This window comes from Phocoena sinus, chromosome 10, assembly GCF_008692025.1.
Source record: "Phocoena sinus isolate mPhoSin1 chromosome 10, mPhoSin1.pri, whole genome shotgun sequence".
Lineage (NCBI taxonomy): Eukaryota > Metazoa > Chordata > Mammalia > Artiodactyla > Phocoenidae > Phocoena > Phocoena sinus.
Genome location: NC_045772.1, coordinates 102,419,806 through 102,445,006, shown reverse-complemented (window position 1 = coordinate 102,445,006; position 25,201 = coordinate 102,419,806). Strand labels below are relative to the sequence as shown.

At 53.3% G+C, this 25,201-nt stretch overlaps 1 protein-coding gene across 8 annotated transcripts; it reads left to right on the top strand.

The window, feature by feature from the left end:
* The first annotated feature begins 4,219 nt into the window (after positions 1–4,219).
* BID (BH3 interacting domain death agonist) lies at positions 4,220–25,138 on the top strand. Of its 8 annotated transcripts, XR_004351923.1 has the most exons (7): positions 5,619–6,170; positions 14,163–14,358; positions 16,680–16,741; positions 20,095–20,299; positions 22,493–22,632; positions 23,306–23,518; positions 24,444–24,901. XR_004351923.1 is itself a non-coding variant. In XM_032646832.1 (6 exons), exons 2-6 carry the CDS (start codon positions 16,730–16,732, stop codon positions 24,453–24,455), a joined length of 582 nt encoding a protein of 193 aa, XP_032502723.1. In that variant the 5' UTR covers positions 4,220–4,336; positions 16,680–16,729; the 3' UTR covers positions 24,456–24,901. The 8 variants fall into 8 exon arrangements, 6 of the variants coding, with proteins under 6 accessions (XP_032502723.1, XP_032502727.1, XP_032502725.1 ...); XM_032646832.1 differs by lacking the exons at positions 5,619–6,170; positions 14,163–14,358 and adding an exon at positions 4,220–4,336; XM_032646836.1 differs by lacking the exons at positions 5,619–6,170; positions 14,163–14,358 and adding an exon at positions 4,673–5,221 and having other exon boundaries at positions 24,444–25,138.
* Positions 25,139–25,201: the final 63 nt, after the last annotated feature.

The following is a 25,201-nucleotide window of genomic DNA, read 5'->3' as shown; positions in this document are numbered from 1 at the left end:
GTTTTTAGATTCCACATGTGAGATCATACAGTATTTGTTTTTCTCTGACTTATTTCACTAAGCCATAATGCCCTCAAGGTCCACCCACATTCTTGCAAAGAGCAGGAACTCCTATTTGTGGCTGAACAGTATTCCATTTATAGATACACACACACACACACCACACATGTGGCTCACATCTTCTTTATCCATTCATCAGCCAATGGACTCTTCGGTTGTTTCCATGTCTTGGCCATGGTGAATAATACTGCAGTGAACAGGAGGATGCAGGTGTCTCTTCAAGATAGTGATTTCATTTTTTGGATAAATACCCAGAAGCAGAATTGCTAGATCATATAGTAGTTCTATTTTTAACTTTTTGAGGAACCCCCATACTGTTCTCCATAGTGGCTGCACCAGTTTACATTCTTACCAGCAGTGCACAAGGGTTCCCTTTTGTCCACACCCTCACCACCAACACTTGTTATTTCTTACTTTTTGATAATAGCCATTCTAGCAGGTGTGGGTGATCTCACTGTGGTTTTGATCTGTATTTCCCTGATGATTAGTGATACTTAGCTTCTTTTCATGTGCCTGTTGGCCATTTGTATGTCTTCTTTGGAGAAATGTCCAAGTTCCTCTGCCCATTTTTCTAATCAATTTTTTTGCTTGTTTTTGCTGTTGAGTGGTGTGAGTTTATATATATATGTATATATATATATATATATACACATTTATATATATATATATACACACATTTATATATATGTGTATATATATATATATATATACACACACACATATATATATATATATATATATATATATATATATTTTTTTTTTTTTTTTTGTGGCAGCTCCGCATAGCATGCGGGATCTTAGTTCCCCAACCAGGGATGGAACCCAGGCTACATTGGAAGTGTGGAGTCTTAACCACTGGACCACCAGGGAAGTCCCTTTTATATATTTTGGATATTAATCCCTTATCAGATGTATGATTTGCAAATATCTTCTCCCATTCCATAGATGGCCTTTTTATTTTGTTAATGGTTTCCTTTTAAATTTGATGTAGTCCCACTTGTTTATTTTTGCTTTTGTTGCCTTTGCTTTTGGTGTGAAACCAAAAAAAATGATTGCAAAGATTGATGTCAAAGAGCTTACTGCCTATGTTTTCTTCTAGGAGTTTTCTGGTTTCAGGTCTTACATTCAAGTCTTTAATCCATTTTGAGTTGATATTTGTGTGGGGGGTAAGACAGTGGTCCAGTTTCATCCTTTTGCATGTAGCTGTCCAGTGTTCCCATCACCATGATAGGGGTCACTGTAGGAGCGGCCAGCAGCCAGAAGCAGCAGTGAGAAACCTCAGGAAAAAGTAGAACCGAGGTCAGGCTCTGGCTCTGCTTAGCTGGCTACACCTCTCAGTCAGAACCGCACTGCAGGACTTCCCTGGTGGTCCAGTGGTTGACTCAGTGCTTCCAATGTAGGGGTCGTGGGTTCGATCCCTGGTCGGGGAAATAAGGTACCGTGAAGTGCGGCCAAAACAAAAAAACAAAACGCACTGGGTTTTGTGTTCTGTTTTCATTGCCGAGACCATCATTCTGTTGGTCTATGTATTTATTTTCTCATTTTTAACACATGGATGGATTATAAAGTCCACAGTATAGCAGAAGCTGCAAATTAGAACTGGGGGCTGGACCGGGGAGAAGGGACCTTGGGGGGCCTACTGGTGTGGGTCCCACCTGGCCTAATGGGCAGTGGCTGGCACAGTGTTCAGGATGAGATCCCACTGCTCACCTAGCCTCCTGCCCTCCCATGTCACCCACTCCGCACAGCGATGTCCCCTGCATGCAGAATGCCCTTCCCCTCTCGCCACATCTGGTCCCTTTCTGGCTTTCAGCTGCTAGTTTAGATGTCACCTTCTTAGACGACCCAGTCCCGCTGGCCACCCCGCTGGCCACTCGCCCTTATAGCACCCTGCTCAGCATTCAGTGCGGCACCCACCTCCTGTTCACACGTTCATTCCACGCTGAGTGCCCCTGGGTACCGCGGCGAGAGAATGACATTCCAGGGAGGGGACACCTTCCAACACACACACACAATTACATCATATTTCAGGTGAAACGTGCTGGACAGAATGGAGTCAGGCCCAGGGAAGTGCAGGGACAGTGGCAGGATTCGAGCAGAGAGGGTGCAGAGCACGGAGGACTTCATGGGCTATTGAAAAGGCCCCAGGAAATCCAAGAGGGTTTTCAAGAGTGGGGTAACAACACCTGACATTTTTTTTTTTTTTTTAACCCCTGACATTTTACAGCAGGAGGGAGGATACTGGAGCCAAGGTGGCAGGGAGAGAGCGGTTAGGAGGCAGCTGCCCTGACGGGAGGAGGGGCAGCTTGGACCCTGCGCAGGTGGGAGCTGCCGGGATGCTTGGGCACGGCTGGCGGGAGTGCGGAACGGCACAGCCACTCTGGAAAACCGACAGTCTCTGATAAAATTAAACATTCCCCAGCGCTATGCCCCAGCAGCCCCACTCCTAGGTATGAGACTGAAGAGGAGTGAGGACACACATCTACAAAAAGGTTGGCAGGACAGTGTTCACAGCAGGACTACTGTGACTGCCATCTGGGGAACATGTTGCTGCCGGAGCCACAGCAGCCCTTCACGGCCCAGGAGGCTGTGATGTGGAAAGTGAAATCACAGTCAGAGGCCTGTGTAAAAAGGCAGAGACGCATGTCATCCATCACTCAGGTTTAGCGGTCAGAAGCTGTGAGAGTAAGAGGAGAGTTGGGTGGTGCTGAGGCTGGAAGGATTACTGGCTTGATGCATTGGTTTGAAGTTAAACTCCTCCTGACAAGACCACAGTGAGAGCCTGGGAGCAGCTTTTAGGCAGCATGATTTGGCCTGGCTGGTCCACATAGGGTACTGGCAACGCATTTATGGTCCTAGAGATGAACTTACGGCTCCAGAGTGTGGGTGTGGGTGGGTGGGGACTGATGGCTTATGCAGGCGGCCTCAGCGGCCAGGTGAGGAGTTCTGTCCCTGGCCATTGCAGGGAGAGAGTGATGAGCTGGGACCCCTGATGGGTGGCTGGTCCTGTTGTCCCTTCACACCAGTCATGTGTCTGTTGGGATGAACCTGCTCTCGTTCAGATTTTCTAGATTGTCCCTGTTCATACTTCCTTCAGAGCTGCACATAAAAGCCAAAACTTTCACTTAAAGTTAGGTGTGAGACAAAGTTGGACTCTTGCAGTGGAAATTGGCAGCTCCATCCTTTCCTTGCAGGGCTGTGAAATCAGTCCCTCACTCTCTCTCTCTTGTTTTGACTGCCAGGAGCCCCATTTAAAAGTACTTGCTGTTTAATACTTTTATCACTTGGATATGCAGCTCTGATAAAGAAATCAAGTTGGGACACAGATAACACTGCCTAGATTTAAAAACTGTTCCCTCAGTGGCCTCTGCAGGGGCACGTGGTTCCCAGTTGCTATTATGTGATCTTTATTACATAGTTTTTTTTTTTAATTAATTTATTTTTGGCTGTGTTGGGTCTTCGTTGCTACACGCGGGCTTTTCTCTAGTTGCAGAGCAGAGGCTACTCTTTGTTGCAGTGCACGGGCTTCTCATTGCAGTGGCTTCTCTTGTTGCAGAGCACAGGCTCTAGGCACGCGGGCTTCAGTAGTTGTGGCATGTGGGCTCTAGAACGCAGGCTCAGTAGTTGTGGTGCACGGGCTTAGCTGCTCCGCGGCATGTGGGATCTTACCGGACTAGGGCTCGAACCCGTATTCCCTGCACTGGCAGGCGGATTCTTAACCACTGCGCCACCAGTGAAGTCCCTATTACATAGGTTTTATTCACTGTAAAATTGGTGCCACAGTTATTTAAGAAAAATTGGAAAGTACAAAAAAGTAGAAAATCCTGCGATTTTATCATTTCACTGTAACCAGCCCATGGTTTCTGGTTATATTTCTTTCCGGTCTTTTTTCTTCTTTTTAAAATTCGGTTTCTATTCCTGAGTTCGCGTGTAGCGACTGCCCTGGTCCCTGGAGGCCTCTGTTCCTGCTTCTCCGCGCGCGGCCTCCAGGGACCTGGCGAGGGGCGGGGCCTGGAGGTGGGCCTGGGGCGGAGCCTTGTCGGGGTGCGGCCGGGAAGGGGCGGGGCCGCAGCAAGGTTGAGGAAATGATGGGGTGGGGGCGTGGCCGGGGCGGGGCGGCCGTGGCCGGCAGTGAGGGGGCGGAGCCTTGTCGGGGCGGGGCGGGAGCTACAGGAAGTGGGCTTGCGGCGGCTGCGCGCTCCGCCCCCGGAATGTCGGCTTTTTCCCGCCCGAGCCCTGTGCGCAGCCGTCTCGCCGCCTGCCGCCGCCGTGGGAGGTGAGTACCGCCCGGCGTCCCCAGTCCCAGTGCCCTCCGCCCCTTGGGTCGTCCCCTCCCTGCCCCCGCGCGCTCCGTCCCGCTGCTCCCTCCGCGTGAGGCAGACGCGGGTGCGGGCCCTGGCGCCTCCCCGGCTCGCGCTGCCCTGAACACGCTGCGGGCGGCGGAAGTGGGCTGTTGAGTGATTTAGTGACCGGAAACCCCGAGAGTTCCGAGACCCTCAGCCAGCAGGCCGGGCGCGGGGCGTGGGGCGTGGGGCGCGTTTCTTTCATCCAGCGAGCGGGACACGCTGCGCTGCCGGGGTGGGATGGCCCTCACGGGGGAGGGGATGGTCTTCACTGAGGGGGCCTCACCCCTGAGACCCTTTCGGGCGACTCCGCCGCGGCCATGCCCCTCCTGCGGGTCTGTCTGCTGCCCAGGCCTGCGTCGGCGGCCTCAGCAGGGGCACGTGGTTCCCAGTCCCATCCCACCCGTCGGGACGCAGGCAGGTCGGGCTGGGGGCTCTCCTGGGCCCGGGTCCCTGCCATCTCCGGGCAAACCCTGAGCCCGCCGGGAGCCACGGGTGACTGTCCCTGGAAGAGGGTCTGTGCTCGAGCTGGGGGAGGGTGGGAGGAGCCCTCCGGCTGCAAGGGTTGAGCTGGCTCTAGGAAGGCACCGCGGGGAAGAGGATGGGGCGGCCCGCGGGGCGGCTTCTGGACTCCTGCCGCGAGGGAGGAGCGCAGTGCACAGGGGCAGCCTTAACGCTGGGGTCCAAGGACGGACTTCTCTGGGCTGGGCCCAGAGAAGGCTCCGCGGGACAGGGTGCTGTGTGGTGGGAATGGCGACGTCGGGACACCGGGATGCAGGCTTTGGAGCAGAGAGCTGCCGGAACAGGGGCTGGGTCCCGTAAGTCTTGTCTGAGGAGGTCAGGCCATCCGAGGTGGACTCTGAGGGGTGGATAGGAGCTTGCCAGCAGTGCGGGAGTGCTGGGGGAGGGTCCCCACTCCCGGGCCTTCGCAGACCCAGGACTGGAGGTCCCACTTACTGCAGATGCGAGCGGCCTGCCCGGAAGCCCCGGCACCCAAGGGCAAGGAGGAGGGGGACCGGCCTGGCGCTGCGGCCGCCTGCCTGTGGCGGGGGAGGGGTGGGGCCTGTGCTCCGATGGAGGAGCGCGCGTCGTGCGCCGGTGCCCGGGACGCCGCGTCTGGACTGTCGGCCCTGAGAAGCCTCGCTCCAGAGCTGTGGCAGATGCTTCTGTGGCTGCGCCTCTGGTGGCCGGATGTCAGGTGGGGGCTGTGGAGGGAGTGGAGGCCCGGAGTGCCCACCGCCCCGCTGGGCCTCCCTTACACAGGATCTGACAGCAGCTCCTGGGCCCCTGGGGGTCACGCGTGTGCTCGCCCGAAGCACCCGCGGAGCTCCCTGGGCGGGACACGTGGGCAGAGCTTTGTGTCTGGACGGATGCTGATCCGAGACAAGACGCTTGAGTGTCCTGCCGCCCCAGAGCCCCGGCTCTCCCTGCGGGGCTGCGCTGCCTGGGTTCCCGGCCGCCGCCCTATGTCCCAGCCCTGCTCCCCTGCACCTGTTAGACCCGGGGTGGTGGTGGGTAGGGCCTGGCCTTTCTGCAGACCCCTCCCTGCGGGCAGCCTTGGGGGCTGGGGGAAGCGTGGGGCGGTGCCGTGGACCCTCTCTGGACCTTTTCCCCAGTGCCCGACCCGGTCCTTTCCCTCCTTCCTCTCCCTTCCTCCCTCCTCTTCCTGCCTGTGATGGGCTGAATGGGGAAGTTTCCAGTGAACAGCAGACGTGATCATCTAGGTGAACCACAGAGCAACCACTTCTGCTGCAGATTGAGTTCTCGGTTGGCTTTTGTGTATTTGTGTCCAGGGTTCTAGAAGCCACTACTGGGACAATGAGGAAGTGGCTCGTTTGCAGTTATCGCCTTCCCTCAGTGTCCTGTCATCGCGGGCGGGGAGGAAAGAGTTCCCTCCGGGTCACAGCGCAGGGTGGAGAGGGGCTGGTGGTCACCTTCAGGCACAGGAGTGCCGTGGGTCCCGGGGACCTTCTGCCGCGGTGGAAGGGTGTGGCGGCCGGGAGCGGGGCTACCACGCGTGGCGGAGGGCTCTTCCGGGGCCAGGGGTCCGGGTCACCAGGAGGGCCGTGGGACATCCCTTTTCTTCTCCCTGGCTCCAAGGCAAGGGAGGTTGTTGGGACAGAGGCCCACCTCGACGCTCTGGAGCAGCCCCCGGCACACCGGCCCCTGCGGGCCGTCTTGCTGCACCCTGTGTGCACACACCTCTCGGCCAGGGCCTGCGCAGGTCGGGGAGCGGTGGACGAGGACACTGGGACTCGGAGGCTTTTTGCACTGGGGGGTGGGTTTCACTTCTGGGGCTTGTGTGACGGGGTGGCTCCCCCTCTTTATTCCACCCTCCCTTGGGCTGCTTTTTTTTTAAAACCTCTTTATTGAGATATTTCACGTACCATAAAATCTGCCCATTTAAAGTGGTTTCCAGTTTACTCTGAGAGCTGTGCAGCCATCACCACAATCTAATTTTAGAGCATCTCAGCAGCCCGCAGAGAAACCACGTACATTATCAATCACCCCCAGTCCCCTTATCCCCACAGCCCCAGGTGACCCTTGTCTACTTCTTTCTCTGTGGAGTTGCCTGTTCTGGACATTTCATATAAATGGAATCATACAGTCTGTGGTTTTCTGTGACTAGAGTTTTTTCACTCAGCATAATGTTTCAGAGTTCATCCATGTTGTAGCCTGTATCAGAATTTCATTCCCTTTTATGGCCAAATAATACTCCATTTTATGGATCTACTACATTTTCCTTATCCATTCACCAGTTGATAGACATTCGGCTTTTTGCTACCTCGAATAATGTCACGATGAACATTCGTGTACAAGTTTCTGTGTGGACGTGTGTTTTCATTTCTCTTGTATATATGCATGCCTAGGAGTGGAATTGCTGGGTCTTGTGATACCTCTGTTTAGCATTCTGAGGAGCTGCAGAACTGTTTTCCAAAGTGGCTACGCTGGGGCTTCCCTGGTGGCACAGTGGTTGAGAGTCCGCCTGCCAATGCAGGGGACACGGGTTCGTGCCCTGGTCTGGGAAGATCCCATATGCCGCGGAGCGGCTGGGCCCATGAGCCATGGCCACTGAGCCTGCGCATCCAGAGCCTGTGCTCCGCAACGGGAGAGGCCACAACAGCAAGAGGCCCACGTACCGCAAAAAAAAAAAAAAAAAAACAGAAAACAAAAAACAAAGTGGCTGCGCTATCTTACATTCCCACCTGCACGGTATGAGGCTCCCGGCTTCTCCACATCCTCGCTACCACTTGCTATTATCCTTTTGGTTCTAGCCGTCCTCGTGGGTGTGAAGGGGTATCTCACTGTGGGTTTTTTTCCTTTCTTTTTTTGGGGGCCGCGCCGCACACGTGGCTTGTGGGCAGCTTAGTTCCCCAACCAGGGATTGAACCTGAGCCCTCAGCAGTGAGAGTGCAGAGTCCTAACCACTGGACCGACTGCCAGGGAATTCCCCTCTCATTTTGGTTTTGATTAGCATTTCCGTAGTGGTTAATGTTGAGCGTCTTTTCATATGCCTGTTGACCATTTGTATATCTTTGGATCCTATTAAAATCTTTTGCCCAATTTTTTTTTTTATAAATTTATTTATTTATTTTTGGCTGTGTTGGGTCTTCGTTTCTGTGGGAGGGCTTTCTCTAGTTGCGGCGAGCGGGGACCACTCTTCATCGTGGTGCGCGGGCCTCTCGCTGTCGCGACCTTCTGTTGTTGAGGAGCACAGGCTCCAGACGCGCAGGCTCAGTAGCTGTGGCACACGGGCTTAGTTGCTCCGTGGCATGTGGGATCTTCCCAGACCAGGGCTCGAACCCATGTCCCCTGCATTGGCAGGCAGATTCTCAACCACTGTGCCACCAGGGAAGCCCCTTTTGCCCAATTGTTAACTGGGTTGTCTTTTTATTGTTGTTAACAAGAATTCTTTGTATATTCTGGGTACACGTCCCTTGTCTGGTAAATGATTCGCAAGCATTTTTTCCCGTTCTGTGCGTTGTGTTTTCACTGATCGTTTCCTTTGAAGCACAAAGGTTTTTAATTTTCAAGAAGTCCAGTTTATCTTTTTCTTTCTTGTATAACTTGTTCTTTTGGTGTCATATCTAAGAAATCACTGCCTCTCCCCAGGTCATAAAGTTTTATTCCTTTGTTCTCTTCTAAGAGTTTTTTTTTTGAATGGTTTTAGCTCTTATATTTAGGCCTATGACATGTTTTGAGTTAGTTTTTGTATATGATATGAGGTAGGGGCCCAAATTCATGCTTTCGCCCCTGTGATACCAGCTGTCCCAGCACCGCTTGCTGAAAAGCCTGTTCTTTACCCTGTCTTGGCCCCTTTGTCAGAGGTCGATGAACCATAAATATTAGGGTTTATTTACGGACTGTCATTTCTGGTCCATTGATCTGTGAGGTTATCCTTTGCCAGTACCACATTGTCTCAGTTACTGTAGCTCAGTCATAAGTTGTGAAGTTGGGGAGCGTGAGTCCCGCCAGTTTTGTTCTTTTTGACTTTGGCTATTCTGTGCCCCTTGCATTTCCTCATGAAACAGGAGCCATTTGTCACTTTCTGCGGAAAAGCCAGCTGGGAGCCTGAGGGTAATTGTGTTGAGTCCGTGGGTGTCTGGCGGGGGCTCCCACTGGCGGAATGGAATACATCTTCCAGTCCATGGACAGGAACGATTCCATTTATTTAGATCTTTACTTTCCTTCCACGATGTTCGTAGTTTTCGCTGTACAAGTCTTACACATCTTCTGTGCAGTGTATTCCGAAGTATCTCATTTCTCTTGATGCTGCTCTGTTTCTCAGTTTCATATTTGGGTTGTTTATTGCGGGCATGTAGAAGTACAACAGATCTTGCAGAGATTGTGTCCGGCAGCGCTGGTGAACTCATTTATTACTGCCAGGGGTGTTTTAGTGGATTCCTTGGGCTTTCCCATATGTAAGGTCATGTCCTATCAGTATCTTAAAGTCTCTCAGTTGCTCCCAGTGTGTGCAGCCAGGATTGAAAGCCAGTGGTTCCTGGGCCTGTGGGATGGAGGGAGGGCTGAGGAGCAGAGCAATCACTGGGGTTTCTGAGGATGTGCCCAGCGTCTGGGGAGGCCTGAGGGATGGAGAGCTCGGTGCAGAGGAGCCAGAGAGACAGACCAGCGTCCACACTCCAGCTTCTGTCCTGGCGAATCCAGGTGGCAAGGGGCTGGAAGTGAGGCCACACTGTGTTCTGGGTGAGTGGCAGCTCCCACCCCGCCACGAATCGTCAGAAGGGGCCCACGTGGACACTGGCCTGGGCCTCCTGTGGCTCTGCATTGACCCTGTTCACCCGCTTCGGGGGAAGGACTGTCTACGTGACCTCAGCAGACCTGGCGGGCACCTTAGAAATCCACGTTATCTAGAAACTGGTTGTATCATCTGTCTTACTGGTTCCCTTATTAATTAATGAGCTAATAATTAAAATCTTGGACGTGTGTTCATTTTATTGTTTTGTATTTGTATGAAAGTCATGGTTTCTCCCTTTTCTTTGGCTGGCAGTTTTGGAGCCGTCCCTGGAAGCGTGCCGGTGGGTCTCAGCTCCCAGAGGCCACGTCTCAGGGCCAGTGGAATGGCTCCCTCTGTCCTGTGTTTGGCTGCGTTTTCACATGCGCACCAGTTACTCCTTTGGTGCCTTTGCTGACTGTGGTCCTTGTGGGCAGGTGTCAGAGGTCTACTCTGTGTTGAGCGGGAGAGGACAGAGAATCTGGGTGGTCAGACGGTGGTTTGCGTCCTTGGTCTCTTTTGAGCTCAGTTCAGAATTTTTATTTTATTTATTTATTTTTTTACATCTTTATTGGAGTATAATTGCTTTACAATGGTGTGTTAGTTTCTGCTTCATAACAAAGTGAATCAGTTATACATATACATATGTTCCCATATCTCTTCCCTCTTGCGTCTCCCTCCCTCCCACCCTCCCTATTTTGTGCCACCACGGAGAACCACTCCTTGACATCCGGACCCGTGAGCCTTGGTGTTTCTGTGTTTACTCTTGACCTGGCCCTGAAGTTGTGGGACAGATGCCGTGTGCCCTGTGGGTTGTAATTCAGCAAGGCCTTGGCCTCTTGGTGTGTAAATGTGTAAAACGTTTTCTCATCATTAGGCAGTTAGGTTGTGAAGTGTCTCAGATTGGAGGAACTCTGTTCTCATTGGCTTGTGGACCTAAATAAATGCTTATATAAATATTTCTAAAATTTCCAGAAAATCTGGAAATCTCGTTTCTAATAATTTAAACGCATTAGACTTTAAAAAAATTTAAAATACACAGAAAGAAACTCAAATTTTATTTATTTATTTTTGGCTGCGTTGGGTCTTCGTTGCTGTGCGCGGACTTTCTCTCGTTGCGGTGAGAGGGGGCTACTCTTCGTATGGTGCGCGGGCTTCTCATTGCGGTGGCTTCTCTTGTTGCGGAGCGCGAGCTTCAGTAGTTGTGGCACGCGGGCTCAGTAGTTGTGGCACGTGGGCTCAGTAGTCGTGGCTCACGGGCTCTAGAGCGCAGGCTCAGTAGTTGTGGTGCACAGGCTTAGTTGGTCCGTGGCATGTGGGATCTTCCCATACCAGGGCTTGAACCCGTGTCCTCTGCATTGGCAGGTGGATTCTTAACCACTGCGCCACCAAGGAAGTCCAAACTCGAAACGTTTTAAGAATACAGGTTTACAAACAGACTCACAGGTACAGAGAACAAACCAGTAGCTACCAATGGGAGAGGGAAGGGGGAGGGGCAAGACAGGGAGGGGATTAAGAGGTACAAACTACTATGTATAAACTAAATAAGCTACAAGGATAATATTGTACACCACAGGGAATACAGCCAATATTTTATAATAACTATAAATGGAGTATAACCTTTAAAAATTGTGAATCACTATGTTGTACACCTGTAACCTATACATCAACTGTATCACAAAAAAGAATGCAGGTTCACATAATTAAGATAAATCTTTGGCAAATGAGGATAAATTAATAATTTGGGGTTTTAAAAAGCTGTGTCTTTTCTCTGATTTATCAGTATTATACTTAACATTGATTACATGTAATAATCAATATATCAATATAACGTTGATACAATACATTTTATTGTAATTGGTTTCCCCCCGAACTTCTACAGGTTTACTTATCAAATCAGCTAATACTACTCTTACGTGATGTTTAAAGTTAAGAGAAATGTAAATTTGTTTTCAACTAAGTTGAATAGAATTCTGACATTGTTTTTACTTTAACAGTATTCCAGGGTACAGCTTGGACGCACATTAAGTTGAGTTAAAGATGGCAATCACTGTCTACCTAGGTAATTTCTAAGTAAGACAGGATACCGAAGCATTGGGTACCAGGCGTAAGTTCAAGTGTTTTCAGTGTCCTCAGCAGAGGCTTCATCTCTGGCTGGTGTCGCTCAGCGTGTCTGCACTGTGGGGATGCCCAGGGCACGTGTGCTGCTGGAGATAGCGTCTGAGTTGTGTGACACCCGGGCACCTGGCTTTCTGTGAAGGAAGGTCAGTCACTTGTGTTGAGTCTTAATTAAAATGGACGACAGAGAAAAACTGTTGTATATGTGCTTTTATTTTCAAGGAAAGGGGGTCTTCACACCCCCCCTCAAACTTTTTGGTCTCTCTTTTACACATAAAAATTACTGAGGACCCTGAAAAGCTTTTGATTAAGTGGTTTTTATCTATTTTCTGTGTGAGAAAGTAAGACTGGAGAAAATTTTCAAATATTGTTGATTTGTTTGAAAATATCAATGCCTGTTGCTTAACGAATATTTTTTAAAAATACTGTATTTTACAAAACAATGTTTTTAGTGAGAACATTGTTTCATGTTTTTGTAAATCTCTTAAATGTCTGAGTCTGAGAAGAAGCTATGAAATCTCACAGTTTTAGTAAAGTTTGCTTGTTTTGATGATCTTGCCTCCTTTACTGTCAAAACGAGGTTTTTTTGTTTTGTTTTGTTTTTAATTGTTTATTTTTGGCCCCACCGCGGAGCTTGTGGAACCTTAGTTCCCCGACCAGGGATCAAACCCACACCCCCTGCAGTGGAAGCACGGTGTCCTAACCACTGGAGCGCCAGGGAAGTCCCCAAAACAATAATTTTTGATGCTTTATGTTTTAAGGGGAAAAACAGCCCCACAAAGAACAAAGGTTGATCACTTATGAGGAGCTTAAGGTTTTCTTAGTTTGGTTCATTGATAACCATGTCCTGTTTCTCAGGCATCCGTGACCCCATCTTAAGTGCCCAAGTGGACTCTGACAGAGCTTCCAAAGGTTGGACCCTGAATTTAGAAAAAAAAATGTTTTCAGGATATCTTTTACACCTAAAACTATTATTGAGACTTCCCAGAGTGCCCCTGGAGAATCCCACAGGCCGTTTACCTTATACTTATAAAGAGAGCGATTATACAATTAAATTAATCAGATTTGGCTGAAGTGTTACTGTGTGAGGCTGCTTTGGTTATGTTTACGGGAAACCGTTACTCATTTAAATGTTTCTGAAGCTGCGTGCTATATGGGGACGCCTTTATTCTCAGGGGAAACACTGATCACGGTCTTTTTTTTTTTTTTTTTTTTTTTTGCGGTACGCGGGCCTCTCACTGTTGTGTCCTCTCCTGTTGCAGAGCACAGGCTCCAGACGTGCAGGCTCAGCGGCCAAGGCTCACGGGCCCAGCCGCTCTGCGGCATGTGGGATCTTCCCGGACCGGGGCACGAACCCGTGTCCCCTGCATCGGCAGGTGGACTCTCAACCACTGCGCCACCAGGGAAGCCCTGATCATGTTTTTTAACGTACTGTACCCCAAAGGAGAATCTGACCCCTTCCGTTCTGATGTTGTCAGTTAGAGAAACACATGAATCACCCCCGGCAGCCTGTGCCCTCTGGGGATGAGTTGGGGCTTTGCGTGTGTGTCCTCATCAAAGAAGGACGGAATCAGAGACTTGTGGAAAGGACTGGTACTAGGTACTTTGAACTAGCGAAACTTCACAAACAGGCATTTGTGTTCTGGTTTCAACAACTTAGAGCTTCGCCCTAAGTGCAGGTCAGGGTTTCCAGGCTCTGGGTGCAGACGGCGTGGGCGCGGCTGCTGGGACCCACAGACCGAGGTGGGAAGCTGGTGGTCTGCTCGGAATATTGCTGACATCTCCATTTCTGTTTTCTAGACACACGAAACTTTCTCTTTCTTCAACTGTCTGTAAGCCATAAAAACCTGGTAGACGGAAATGACAACTAGTTCTTCCTGAGAGAATTCTTGCTAAGTTTCCTCATTTTGTGTGATGGTACCGCTATTTGCATAGGTTCAAAAAGATGACTCTGGGGGGGGCGTGTTTTCTTTCAAACTTTATTGTGGTAAAATACATTAAAATTTTACCGTTTTAATCAGTTTACGTGTACAGCTCAGTGGCGTTAATAGGAATTAATAATTCTCTAGAAAACAGGCACAACTTCTCATGTAAGTGGGGGGCAAGACGGTGTGTGTCCTGCGTCCGGCTTGTTTTGTTCGGTGCCACATCCTCAGGGTTCCTCCACATTGTCGCAGGTGCCAGAATCTCCTTCTTTGTTGTGTGTGTGGTTAAATATACGTAAACTTTTCCACTGTAACCACTTCCGAATGTCCCCCGCACTGAGATGCCACCACCCCCGTCCTCTCCAGGACCCTCGCATCTCCCCGCCCCGGGCCAACAGTCCACTTTCCAGCAGAGAAGCAGCTGCCCTTGTGCGTCTGGCTCGTGTCACTCAGCTCAGTGCCCTCAAGCTCTTCCCTGTGCAGCAGGTGCCATAACCTCCTCTCTGAGGCTGAACGAGACTCACCGCGGGATGGACACACTGCGTCTACCCACTCACCCATCGGTGGATGTGGCGTTGTCACCACCTGTGCTGTTGTGAGTGACGCAGCCAGGAGGATAGGTGTGCACGTACCCGGAAGCAGAGTTACTAGAACAAGCGGTAATTCTGTGTATAAGTTGGTGAGAAACTGCCTGCTGTCCTTTGTTCTTTTTTTTTTTTTTTTTTTTTTTTTTTTTTGGTACGCGGGCCTCTCACTGTTGTACCCTCTCCCTTTGTGGAGCACAGGCTCCGGACGCGCAGGCTCAGCGGCCATGGCTCACGGGCCCAGCCGCTCCGCGGCATGTGGGATCTTCCCGGACCGGGGCACGAACCCGCGTCCCCTGCATCGGCAGGCGGACTCTCAACCACTGCGCCACCAGGGAAGCCCCCTTTGTTCTTTTTACCAGAATGTAATATAATTGGACACCTTGAGAGCCTTCCTCAGAACGTCCTATTTCTGAATGATGCTTGTGTGATCGACTGTGGCAGGCCGCTTGTCACAGAACTGAGCTGCCTGTAGAGAGTGAAGGCTACAGAGCCCCCAGGAAAGCCAGCCTGGCCCTGGGGTCCCCGCCCTCCGTGCAGGCCAGGGAATCTGAGATAAGTGGGGACCCGAGTAAGAGAGGCTGGGACTGAATATATGAGTGGATGATGGCAGAGCAGCCTGCCCGGCCCCTTCCCCCAGCCCCCACCAGTGACCACCAGCCCGGGAGGTCAAGTCAGAGTGCTCTCTGGGACAGTCCAGGGAGCTAAAATTAACTTCAGGACTCGATTGATACCCGACAGCTTCTCTCCTTTCTGTTTGTGCCTCCAACGTGGGGCGACACAGAGGACGCCATCGCACAGGGAGCCACGGCCAGCGGGCCCCCTGCTTCCCTCGCGGCCTCCTCTGCAAAGCTCCCCACCCACTGCCTGCATTTGAGTCTCTGCCACGTGCAAGTGTCTGGATCCGTGGCCCCCGTTCCCCTGTTCCCCTGGCTGGGCTTCCTTTTCTCCGCACACATTTAGAGGGGCCACAGGTGGAGCCTGTGAACTTCCTTGGCCTGGTGCTCCTGCCCGCCCTCGGGGTAGCAGAGTCCAGCCTGAGCTTCCTGGTGAGAATTTCCAGACAGAAGCTGATCTTGTGGCATTAGTCGTTGTTTAATCTGAATTTGAAAAAGAAACCTAGGAGGAATGGCTGGTTAATTAACATTCTTATGAGACCCGCCCTGTTTGTGTCAAAGAATAATCTTTGAGATCATTACCAGTCCGGAGACTGTCAGAAAATCTGTGGAAGACTTTGAAATGGGCAGAAACCCTGGATATTCTGGCCAGCTCACCCTTTCCTTGTCTTTGAGGCATTTTATGCCTCTGTGAGCTGCAGAACCCGGATGCTGATGCAGGTGATTTGTCCCTAGAAATACAGGTGCCCTGCCGTGGGTGCTTGTGTGCTGAGCGGTTTTAACATCTTTGTTTCCCCCATTAATCAGTTACATAAAATCTTTAGTAAGTGTTCATTTCAGAAGGAGGAAAAGGAAATCCGCCTTCTCCAAACCCACTGTCTTTCTGAGGAAAACACTGGGGCCCAGCCATTCTGCAGAGGCACTTTCTCCTGTGCATCCATCCCGTCTGGGTCAGCATCCGTGTTCTGCTCTCATTCTATATCCTTACATATAGAGAGAGAGCTATAAAGACATATATGCACAGGTGACCTTCGAACAACAAAGGTTTGAACTGCATGGGCCCCCCTTCTGTGGGGATGTTTTCCACTAGTAAATGCCCCACGGGCTGTTGTTGGTTGAATTGGAGAATGCAGATCGCGGATACAACTATATTCTGACCCCACTGACCCCCGCGTTGTTCAAGGGTCACTTATGTAAAGGCATTAAAACATTTTGTGGAAGTACCTGTTGAGGTGGGAAACGAGCACAGTGGATCAGGGCCACGGGGACGGTGGGGAGGGCGGGTCTAGGCGGAAGGCAGATTTTATGTGAGTTACCCCTTGATGGCTGCCTCCCCGGTTTTCGGAAGCTCGTTCCTGAGAGGACGTGGTGGAGGCCGAGGCTGTGACTGTGGACGTGGGTTGGCTTCTGCGGCCTTTCCCCCAGGGGCCTGCTCTGTGGCACATTGTCCTGCAGCTCTGCCTCCTGCCCTAGAGGCCGGTGGAGGCCCTCGGGCCAGCGTCCTGCTGCTTCCTGTCTTTCCCTCCACGTTCATCTGCGTCCTTTGCAGCCTGCCCGGCCCCAGGGTGGGCTCATCCGCTCCCGGTGGGTGGCCTGGGTCCTGGGGATGCAGGCCCCCAAGGCCCCCGCCCGCGCTCCCAGGGTGGTGGTGGGGGAAGCCTTGCCCTTTCTCCCTGGAGAGGAGCTGGTTGTTCTCTTTTTACCCCCCCGTGTATTTAGGAACCGTATGGAAGTTCCAAATTTGACAGTTACTGCCCTACAAGGGGCCCTGCACCCACCCTGTGTGTGTCCTCTTCCAGGCTGCCGACCCGCACCCCTGTGAGCTGGAGCCCACGACGCTGCCTGGGCCATGGACTCGAAGGTCAGATGGGTGGTGGTCCTGGGGGTGTGGGCGGCGGAGCCTCGGATCCCAGCTCTCGGGAGCACAGGGCGGAAAACCCCCGTCCCCGCACCGCTTCCGCCCGCTCCCGTGCAGGACAGGCTCAGAGCTCTAGCGTCGCCGGGGTCGCGTGGGCCAGTCCCCTGCCTCAGCAGGATGGGGCTTAAATGGCGCCTTGTGCTTTAAGCGAGTTTAAGAGAGAAAGTCGCGCCTGGCTCAGCAGAAGCTCTTCTTCACCTCCTTCCAGTCTTTGCCAGGCAGTGTGGCATCTTCGGGTGCCCAGCCCGGGGCCCTCCGTGTCCCCACCAGCCCCGTGGGGGCGGCCGCGGGCCTGAGGACTTACTAGGTGGTTCACGAGCATGGCCTGGTTTCTGCATCTCTGAGCAGACAGCGCCTGGGGGCTGGGTGTGCGCTTCTCGAACAACCCTCTGCAGGCCTGGGAGCCGTGTGGTTCCCAGCTTAGCAGCTCAGGAGAAACGTCAGCTACTTGAGCAGAAGAGGTTTCGGGCGCTGCCCAGGTGCCGCTTCTCCTGACTTCAGTGGGGAAGGGCAGACACGCTCCCAGGGCTTTGCTTTCCCCTTTCTTTCCTTCAAGCTGAGGAAACCGAGACAGGCGTGCCCCACAGTCAGGTTCATGGTGAGACATCCAGCAGCTTCCTCCTTCCCCCGTCAGAAATTTCACCCTGCTAATAGATTTTCTTTTATCCCTTTGATTTTGTTTCCAGGTTTTTTTTTTAATTACAGTAAAATTTACCGTTTTAACCTTTTATTGATTGATTGGCTGTGCTGGGTCTTCGTTGTGGTGCATGGGCTTCTCATTGCAGTGCGCGGGCTTCTCTTGTTGTGGCGCATGGGCTCTAGGCGCGTGGGCTGCAGCACGCGGGCTCAGCAGTTGTGGCTCGTGGGCTCTAGAGCGCAGGCTCAGTAGTTGTGGCGCACAGGCTTAGCTGCTCCACGGCATTTGGGATATTCCCAGACCAGGGCTTGAACCCGTGTCCCCTGCATTGGCAGGCGGATTCTTAACCACCGCGCCACCAAGGAAGTCCCCATTTTAACCTTTTTTAAGTGTCCGGCACAGTGGCATTAAGAGCACTCGCGTCGCTCTGCCACCGCCGCCCCCTTTTCTCTGTGCATTTGATGCTTCAGGGACCACACAGATGAGAGGGATGGAGCAGTGCGTGTCCTCTTGTGTCTGCTGATATCACTGAGCATGATGGCTCGGTTTGGTTTTTGTCTTTTTTTTTTTTTACTGTTTGTATGGCGCTGTTCATCTGTACTGTAGCATTCTTTGATTTTTTTTGATATGTAGAAAATGAGATTGATTTTTTTGTTTTGTTTTGTTTTGTTATTACTGTTTGTTTGGTGCTGTTTTCTCCAGGTTTGGACAGCAGGATTAGTCTAGTCTATCACACACATTGGACAGCTTTCCATCGTTTTCTCTGCATGGGAACTGATTTTATAGCACAAGTTATTTTTGCCTCCTATAGATGAAATCTGTATTATGTCTGGCAAGATTTCCTAAGTCTTGATCATTTCTCTTGACATACTTTTTCCTGTGACCTAAAAGGATAAACAACTATCACATCTTCCCCCTTCTGAGACATCCATTTCAGCTTGTGTCACTCGTCCGTCCTTGGCTTGTCACCAAGCCCTGCTTGTTCTTAGTGTTAAATGCCGTTGGTCTTCTGGACCGGCTGCCTGTGTGGGAGTCCAGGCCAGCCTGTTCTTGACATGCTCAGAACGGAGTCTGTCCACACGCTTCCCAGCCGGATGGCACTAAACACTTGGCTCCAGGGCCTGAGCCCTCTAGCACCGGAAGCTCTCCTTCTCGCCCGGCCACTTCTGTTCTTTGTGTTTCAGGGGGAAAGGCAGAGGTCAGTGCATCTGGGTTTGACACCTGACCTGGCGTAGCTGGTGGCAACCGCTGCTGCACACCCAGACTTTGGACCCTGTTTACTAACCTCTTGAAAAAGACGGTCTGGTTTGGTTCCCTGGGGCTGCAGCAGGGAAACCCCACCGGCTGGGTATTTTCCTGAAGTGTCTGGAGGCCACAAGTCTGATATCAGGGTGTTGCAGGGTTGGTTCCTCTGGAGGCTCTGAGGAGTCTGCTCTGGCCTCTCCAGCTCCAGTCTCCGTCTGCACTGGCATCCCGGTGTGTGTCTGTAAGCCTGCCCCTTTCTCTTGTAAAGACATGGGTCATGGGATTAGGGCCCAGATCCAGGATGACCTGGCCTTAACGTGACATCTGCAAAGACCCCATTTCCAAATAAGGTCCTGCTCTCAGGTCCTGGCGGCCAGCACCTGGGCCTGTCTCTGGGGTACACGGTTCAACCGCAGCCCTGCCTCAGCCCCTCTTCTCTCCTGACCCAGGACGTCTCCTGAGGTAGAGACGAAGCACATACTTGAGTTTCTCAGCTGCCTTGTGCCACTGGCCTCACTGTGAAGATTCAGTAGAGTAGAGCTTTTACATACATTTTCCCCCTTTTAGGAGTAATTCTGGAGAAGTAAAGGCTGAATAGCAATACATAAGCACCTTATTTTATGCATTTCGTTGAAAACAATTTGTCCTCTAAAAACTGTTCTCTCAAAGTTTTCTGATTTTCCTAATCAATATTTTTCTAGTATTTTCTGATGAAAAACATTATGGACTTATAAGTAAATTTTACCTGCACCTTCATTTTCTCCCCATGACTTCTCCCAGCCCAGGCCGTGTGTTTTGTGTGTATTGATCTGGGCGGTCTCGGCATCCTAGCCTCTCACGATGCCCTCTCATCCCAGGTCTGGGGGTGACCTGAGCACCCCTGGTCCTGCTCTGCACTTGCCTTCTTGTTGCCACTTGCAGTGGCCCTCCTGGTTCCCCTGTGCTGCTCGTGGGCTTGGCCAGGGGTTTATCTACCTGAGGTCAGCCAGGCCTGCCCAGAGGCAGGTGTTGCCTGTGGTCACTACTGCCCAGGCTGTATTGAAAATCTGCTTTTGCACAATACCCTCCTGGGCCCACAAAGGACGTGATGGAAGAGGATGAGCTTCTAACTGCTGGATGCACTCCCAGTGAGCGTGGGCTCTGGCTGGTAAAAGATACGCAGGGCCCGGCACAGGCGTGCAGAGCCAGGATGGCACCTAGACACATACGTGCCTGACCGCCCTCCCCGGGGCACACCAGCTGGCCGCTGGCAGATGGGTCAACTTCTGCAGGATTGGAGCTTTTCAGCATCTGTACATGGCCCTGCGGACTGGCCCCTGCCCACTGGCAGGGAGTCCAGGCCCCGGGCCAGGGAGGCCATCGCGGGCCCGGCTGCCCGGCCTGGGGCCATGTTCCCACAGGACTCTCCTCTCAGGTCAGCAATGGCGCCAGCCCCCAGGATGAGCGCACCACAAGCCTGCTGGTGTTCAGCTTCCTCCAGAGCTGCCCGCACTCCCGTTGCCGCCAGGAGCTGGAGATGCTGGGCCACAAGCTGCCCGTGCGCGCGGCCTACGACGACGAGCTGCAGACGGATGGCAACTGGTGCAGCCACTTCCGTGGTGAGGGGGCGACAGAGACAGGTAGGCGCCGGGCCAGCCTCCGCGGCCCAGATGCGGGCTCTGGGGCCTTCGGGCTCAGGTCCACCCTGTGTCCAGCGGAGCAGGCCTCGCCGAGTCCAGTCAGTTGAAACCCACTCGGGCTCCTGAGGATTGTTTGCATTTGTGCAGCGCCCGTACTTTACTCCTGTGTATGTTATGGCCATGACGATCTGCACGGTCACCAGGGCAGCGGGGACCTGGGGCTCTTTTCTTGGGCCGGGCCATCCTCCGTGTGTGGCAGATTCCAGGTGTGCGTCCTGTCCTCCCGGCCTCAGCTTTGGCCACCAGTGCTGCCTCCACGGAGGCCACTGGGAGCTGACGGCTGGGAGCCCCTCTGGAGGTGGGCCGGGCACAGCATATCCTGGAGCTCCCTGAGGAATTCTGTTGGGTTCCTGAACCAGCCTGTGCTTTGGGGGCAGGCTCCCATGTGTTCACGACCCTCCCGGGAGGCCTGGGCTGGAGTCTGCTGCCTGGTGGTGGGGGTCACTGACCTCTTGAGGCTGATGTGGCCTCTGGGGCACCAGCTGTCTCAATTCAGGTAGCCAGCGGCACAGCAGGGGGTCCCCACCAGCCAGGGTTGCCTTAGGCCCCCTTTGGGAAGGGGCAGGAGTAGCTCTGCTCTCAGATCTGCTGCCCCGGTGGCCCCCGTCTGCACCAAGCCCCCCTCAGACCGTGGAGCCTCACTGGACGCACAGGGCAAGGTGGGCGCTCGGGTAGGAAGCGGTGTGTGGTCAGGAGCCTGAGGAAGTGTGGAAACAACGCGCAGAACGGAGGCCTGGCCGCCACTTGTCGGTGGATTTGTTCGCTCGGCTGGACGGGAGGAGGTGGGAGAGCGGGGCCGTCGGGGGCTGTGTGGGAGGCGGGTCAGGACAACCGCACGGGCCGGGCTGCGAAGGGGACCACGAGGGTGGAGCGTGGCCGGGCTGTTGACCCAGGTCTCGGAGGTCTCTGCAGGCGAGTGGTGACCTGTCCCCGAGCAGAGATGGGCGGGTAGTGGGAGGTTTTGGGGTGAGGAGGGCTCACGTTGGGGTCGCACAGACACGTCTCAGTGAGGTCAGGGCTGCAGCCGGGCCCGCGGAACTCCACGGGCGCAGGGCTGTGCAGGCACTGCCGGCAGATTCCACCAACCACAGGTTGGAAATACTTGGGGGAAAAAGTTCCAGAAAGTTCCCCAGAGCAAAACTTGAATTTGCTGTGCGATGGTGTTGTATGAGGTGGAGGTGATCACGTGAGGGACGCCGGCCCCCGGAGTTTGGTGCCCGCAGGGGTCCTGGGCCGGTGCCCACCCAGACCCCGAGGGACGAGTGTGCGGGCAGCTAGGCGAGGTTGTTGGTCGGGGTCCAGACCACAAGGCGTGGCACTTGGACCCTCTGGTTCCCCAGCATGTGTAGACGTTACGTGTACACTACACGGAGGTGTGTTCAGTGTGCAATGGCTCTGTCTTAACAGCGTTCGTGCCTTAATTAAAAGGACTTCTTCACTGCTACATGCTAACCATCCTCTGAGCCTGCAGTGTGTTGAAGCAGTGACGTCACTGGTCACCATACAAACATATACTAATGAAAAAGTTTGAAATATTGCGAGAATTACCAAAATGTGACGCAGGGACACAGAGTGAGCAAATACTGTTGGAAAAACAATGCCAACAACTCTCTCAATGCGGGGCTGGCTGCCACATGCCTTCCACCTGTGTGATGGGCAGAGAGGGGCTGGAGGTGGGGCGAGTACGCTTTCTGTGCTGTGGGGAGCAGCAGCAAGGGGGCTGGTCACTCAGTGCCCTGGGTCCCCAGCTGCGTACCTGGGAGTTAGCCCACAGCTGGGAACCCCAGAGCCCATGGAAGATTCTGTTCTGGGGGAGGGGCTCAGATGGTGTCCAGGAAGGAAGAGCGTGGCATCTGGGGAGGGGTGGGGGGGAGGCAGAGTCCAGGACGAGAGGCTGTGGAGCCTCTGTCCTGACCGCTTCCTCTGCCAACAGCCGTCGCATGCTGGGCTTCGAGCCCAGGTGTGGCTACCCCGGCATCACAGGTCCTTCTCCCGCCCGGCCCCTGCGCCTGGTCCCGTGTTCACACCGTCCTCACTGGGCTGTGGATGCAGGACCCACCCCTTTCCTGGAGCAGGAGCGGGGTGTGAGCGGGGCATCATCTGACCCCACCCCCACCCCTTTCTGCACGTTAGACTCTGAGACTCAGGAGGAAGTGGTCCGGGACATCGCCAGGCAGCTCGCCCAGATTGGGGACAGGATGGAGTGCAGCATCTCTCCGGGGCTGGTGGCTGGCCTGGCCGCACAGTTCAGTAACACGAGCCTGTCGGAGGAGGTGAGTGAGAAAACCCACGGGGCTCGTCCTCTGCCTCCTGGCAGACAGACCAGCGTCCAGGGAGGTGGCTCAGCTCGTGACTGCTGGAGAGAGAGTCAGCCTGGTGAACTGTCTCGGAAAAGTCACTTGACAGCTGAAAACCTGAATCTGAAGTCAGACTCGAGTTTGGGGACAGAGCCCCCCAGAGATTAGCGAGACGGATGTGACTCCTCCTGAAACATGTTCCACTCCTCTGACCGCTGCGGTGGCGGGGCCCCGTGACCAAGAAACGCCCGCGGGCTGGGCCCGGCGGGTCGGGCCTCCTGCCTCTGGGAAGGCCCGTCTGTCAGGGAGCCTCGCTCTGAGCTTCGCTGGCCGGCATGGATCAGACACAGGCTGATCGTGCCATTGCTGCCACGTGTTGGCGTGTGGAAGGTCCGTTCCGGTCTGCTGGTGCACGAGGCCTCTCCTGGCAGGAGGTCCCCATCCCCCTCCCCGCTCCCATGTACCAGGCTGGACCCCTAGGCGGTGACTCACCTTGATCTCAGGTGCCTCCAAGCAGGAGATGAGGACCCACCGCGGGTGTGGGGGGGGTGCCTCGCCTGCCCCCCGCTTTGCCTCCTCAGCTGTTTACAGCACTTCCCTCCTCCCCGCAGGAGGCCTGGTAACCGCGCCTCTGCTTCCACCTGTGCAGGACAGGAGGCGGTGCCTGGCGGCCGCGCTGCAACAGCTCACACGGCTGTACCCTGCGGATGTGGACCGCGAGAAGACCCTGCTCCTGCTGACCCTGCTCGTGGCCAAAAAGGTGGCTGACCACTCGCCAGCCGTGCTCCAGGATGTCTTTCACACCACAGTGACCTTCATCAACCAGAACCTTCTCGCCTACGTGAGGAACTTAGTCCAAAACGTAAGAGCCAGTGGTGGCAGCTCCTGGGCTCTTAACCCCCGCTTGGCGTCCGCCTCTCCCCACCCCGGCCCCCTCTGAGCTCTGGGACCCTCGCTGCAGGGCTGCCTGCTGGGGACAGACCCCAGGGAAGGTGGTCACGGCCCTTCCTGCTCAGGAGGAAAGGCTTGGTTCTGCGTCCGGGAGTCCGGTTGTTTCTGAGAGGAGCTGCCGTCACAGGGCAGCGGAGGCCGACTGTGCACCCTTCACAGGCTTGTAAGAGCTGCTGGGCGGGGAGCAGGAGAGGGGGCCAGAGGGGCCCATGCTGGGCTTCCCCAGTCTGCTGTCAGCCTCACCTTGTCACAAAAACGAGTAAAATTTAAATTAAAACATGCTTACCAAGGAGGGGGAGCGGTCAAAAGGGGGTAAAAACTGTACACATCTGTCCTCCACCCAGGATATTAGAAAGTCTGGTGCTTCCGTTTCATAGACCACCTGGAAGGGAAAGTGGATGTATCTTATCTATAAATTTTGAGGGTTTATGTGTCGGGAGCATTGCTCAGGTGTCTGACCCTCTTAATGTGTAGTCGATGAGCCTTAAAAGCATTCTCTCTGCGTGGCCTTCGGTTATACGGGCTTTTAAAAGTAAAAACCGGAGGGAGAACACAAACCCAAACTCGTTGCAAAACCAAGCTGAGCTGTTGTTGGAAGGAGATAAGCCTCTGTTAACAGCTTCCAGACACTGTGGGACTGAAACAGAACCTTGGTCCAGTCCTCTCACCCACTGAGATGCCTCTTGGCACCATAAGTAAGTGACTTGGTGAAAGCTGTGTTTGTTTGCAAAGCCCCAGCTGCACTTCTGCTGACTGTGGCCCTAGAGGCTCAGGTCTAGGGTCCTGGCTCAAGAGGGAGGCTGGCTAATCCCGGCTGTTGTCCTTTCTTGCTCCAGGAGATGGACTGAAGGGACGACTCAACAAAAGTGCGACTGGTTACAACTTGAGATGGTGACAGCAGTGCAGCTGTCTCCACAGAGATGGAGCCTCGGCCACTTAAACATGCTCAGAGAAGACAGGCACGAGATGGCAGCTGTGTATCTCTCACCATTTTAAAGCCAGGGACCATTTAGGAATTTCTTCATGTACGTGTGTGAATGTTTCACATCATCTACATCCATCCACACATTGTGCCTTTACCTAATGTCTGCTGGAAAGGTCCCCCCCCCCCCCCGAAAATCAGATCTAGAAGCGGATCGTGAGTTCCCTGGTGGTCCAGTGGTTAGGACTCCTCTGCGCTTCCACTGCAGGGACCAGGTCTGATCCCTGGTCGGGGAACTAAGATCCCACAAGCTGCAGCCAAAAAAGAAAAAAAGAACAACAAAATGAAAGCAGGTTGACAAATAAAAGGCAGAAGAAAAAGAACACACAATGTTTTTTTGTTTTTTAAAAAAACCCACTTGGGACTTTCCTGGCGGTCCAGTGGTTAAGACTCCGTGCTTCCACTGCAGGGGTGCAGGTTTGATCCCTGGTCAGAAAACCAAGATCCTGCATACCGTGCAGTGCAGCAAAAAAAAAAAGCGCACCCTTGGTGGTGGTGTTACCACAGGCAGTGCCAAGTGTGAGGGGACCAGGGATTGGAGAGGGAATGCATGGGTCTCTTACAAGTGATAAATTCCCCTCAACAGGGACACCTTCATAGTAAGGAAGTGCA

Coding starts and splice junctions, on each gene's coding strand:
- BID (XM_032646837.1), top strand. CDS start 21,877: ATGAAAAAGTTTGAAATATTGCGAGAATTACCAAAATGTGACGCAGGG. Junction 22,633..23,305: donor ACACGAGCCTGTCGGAGGAG/GTGAGTGAGAAA, acceptor CCACCTGTGCAG/GACAGGAGGCGGTGCCTGGC.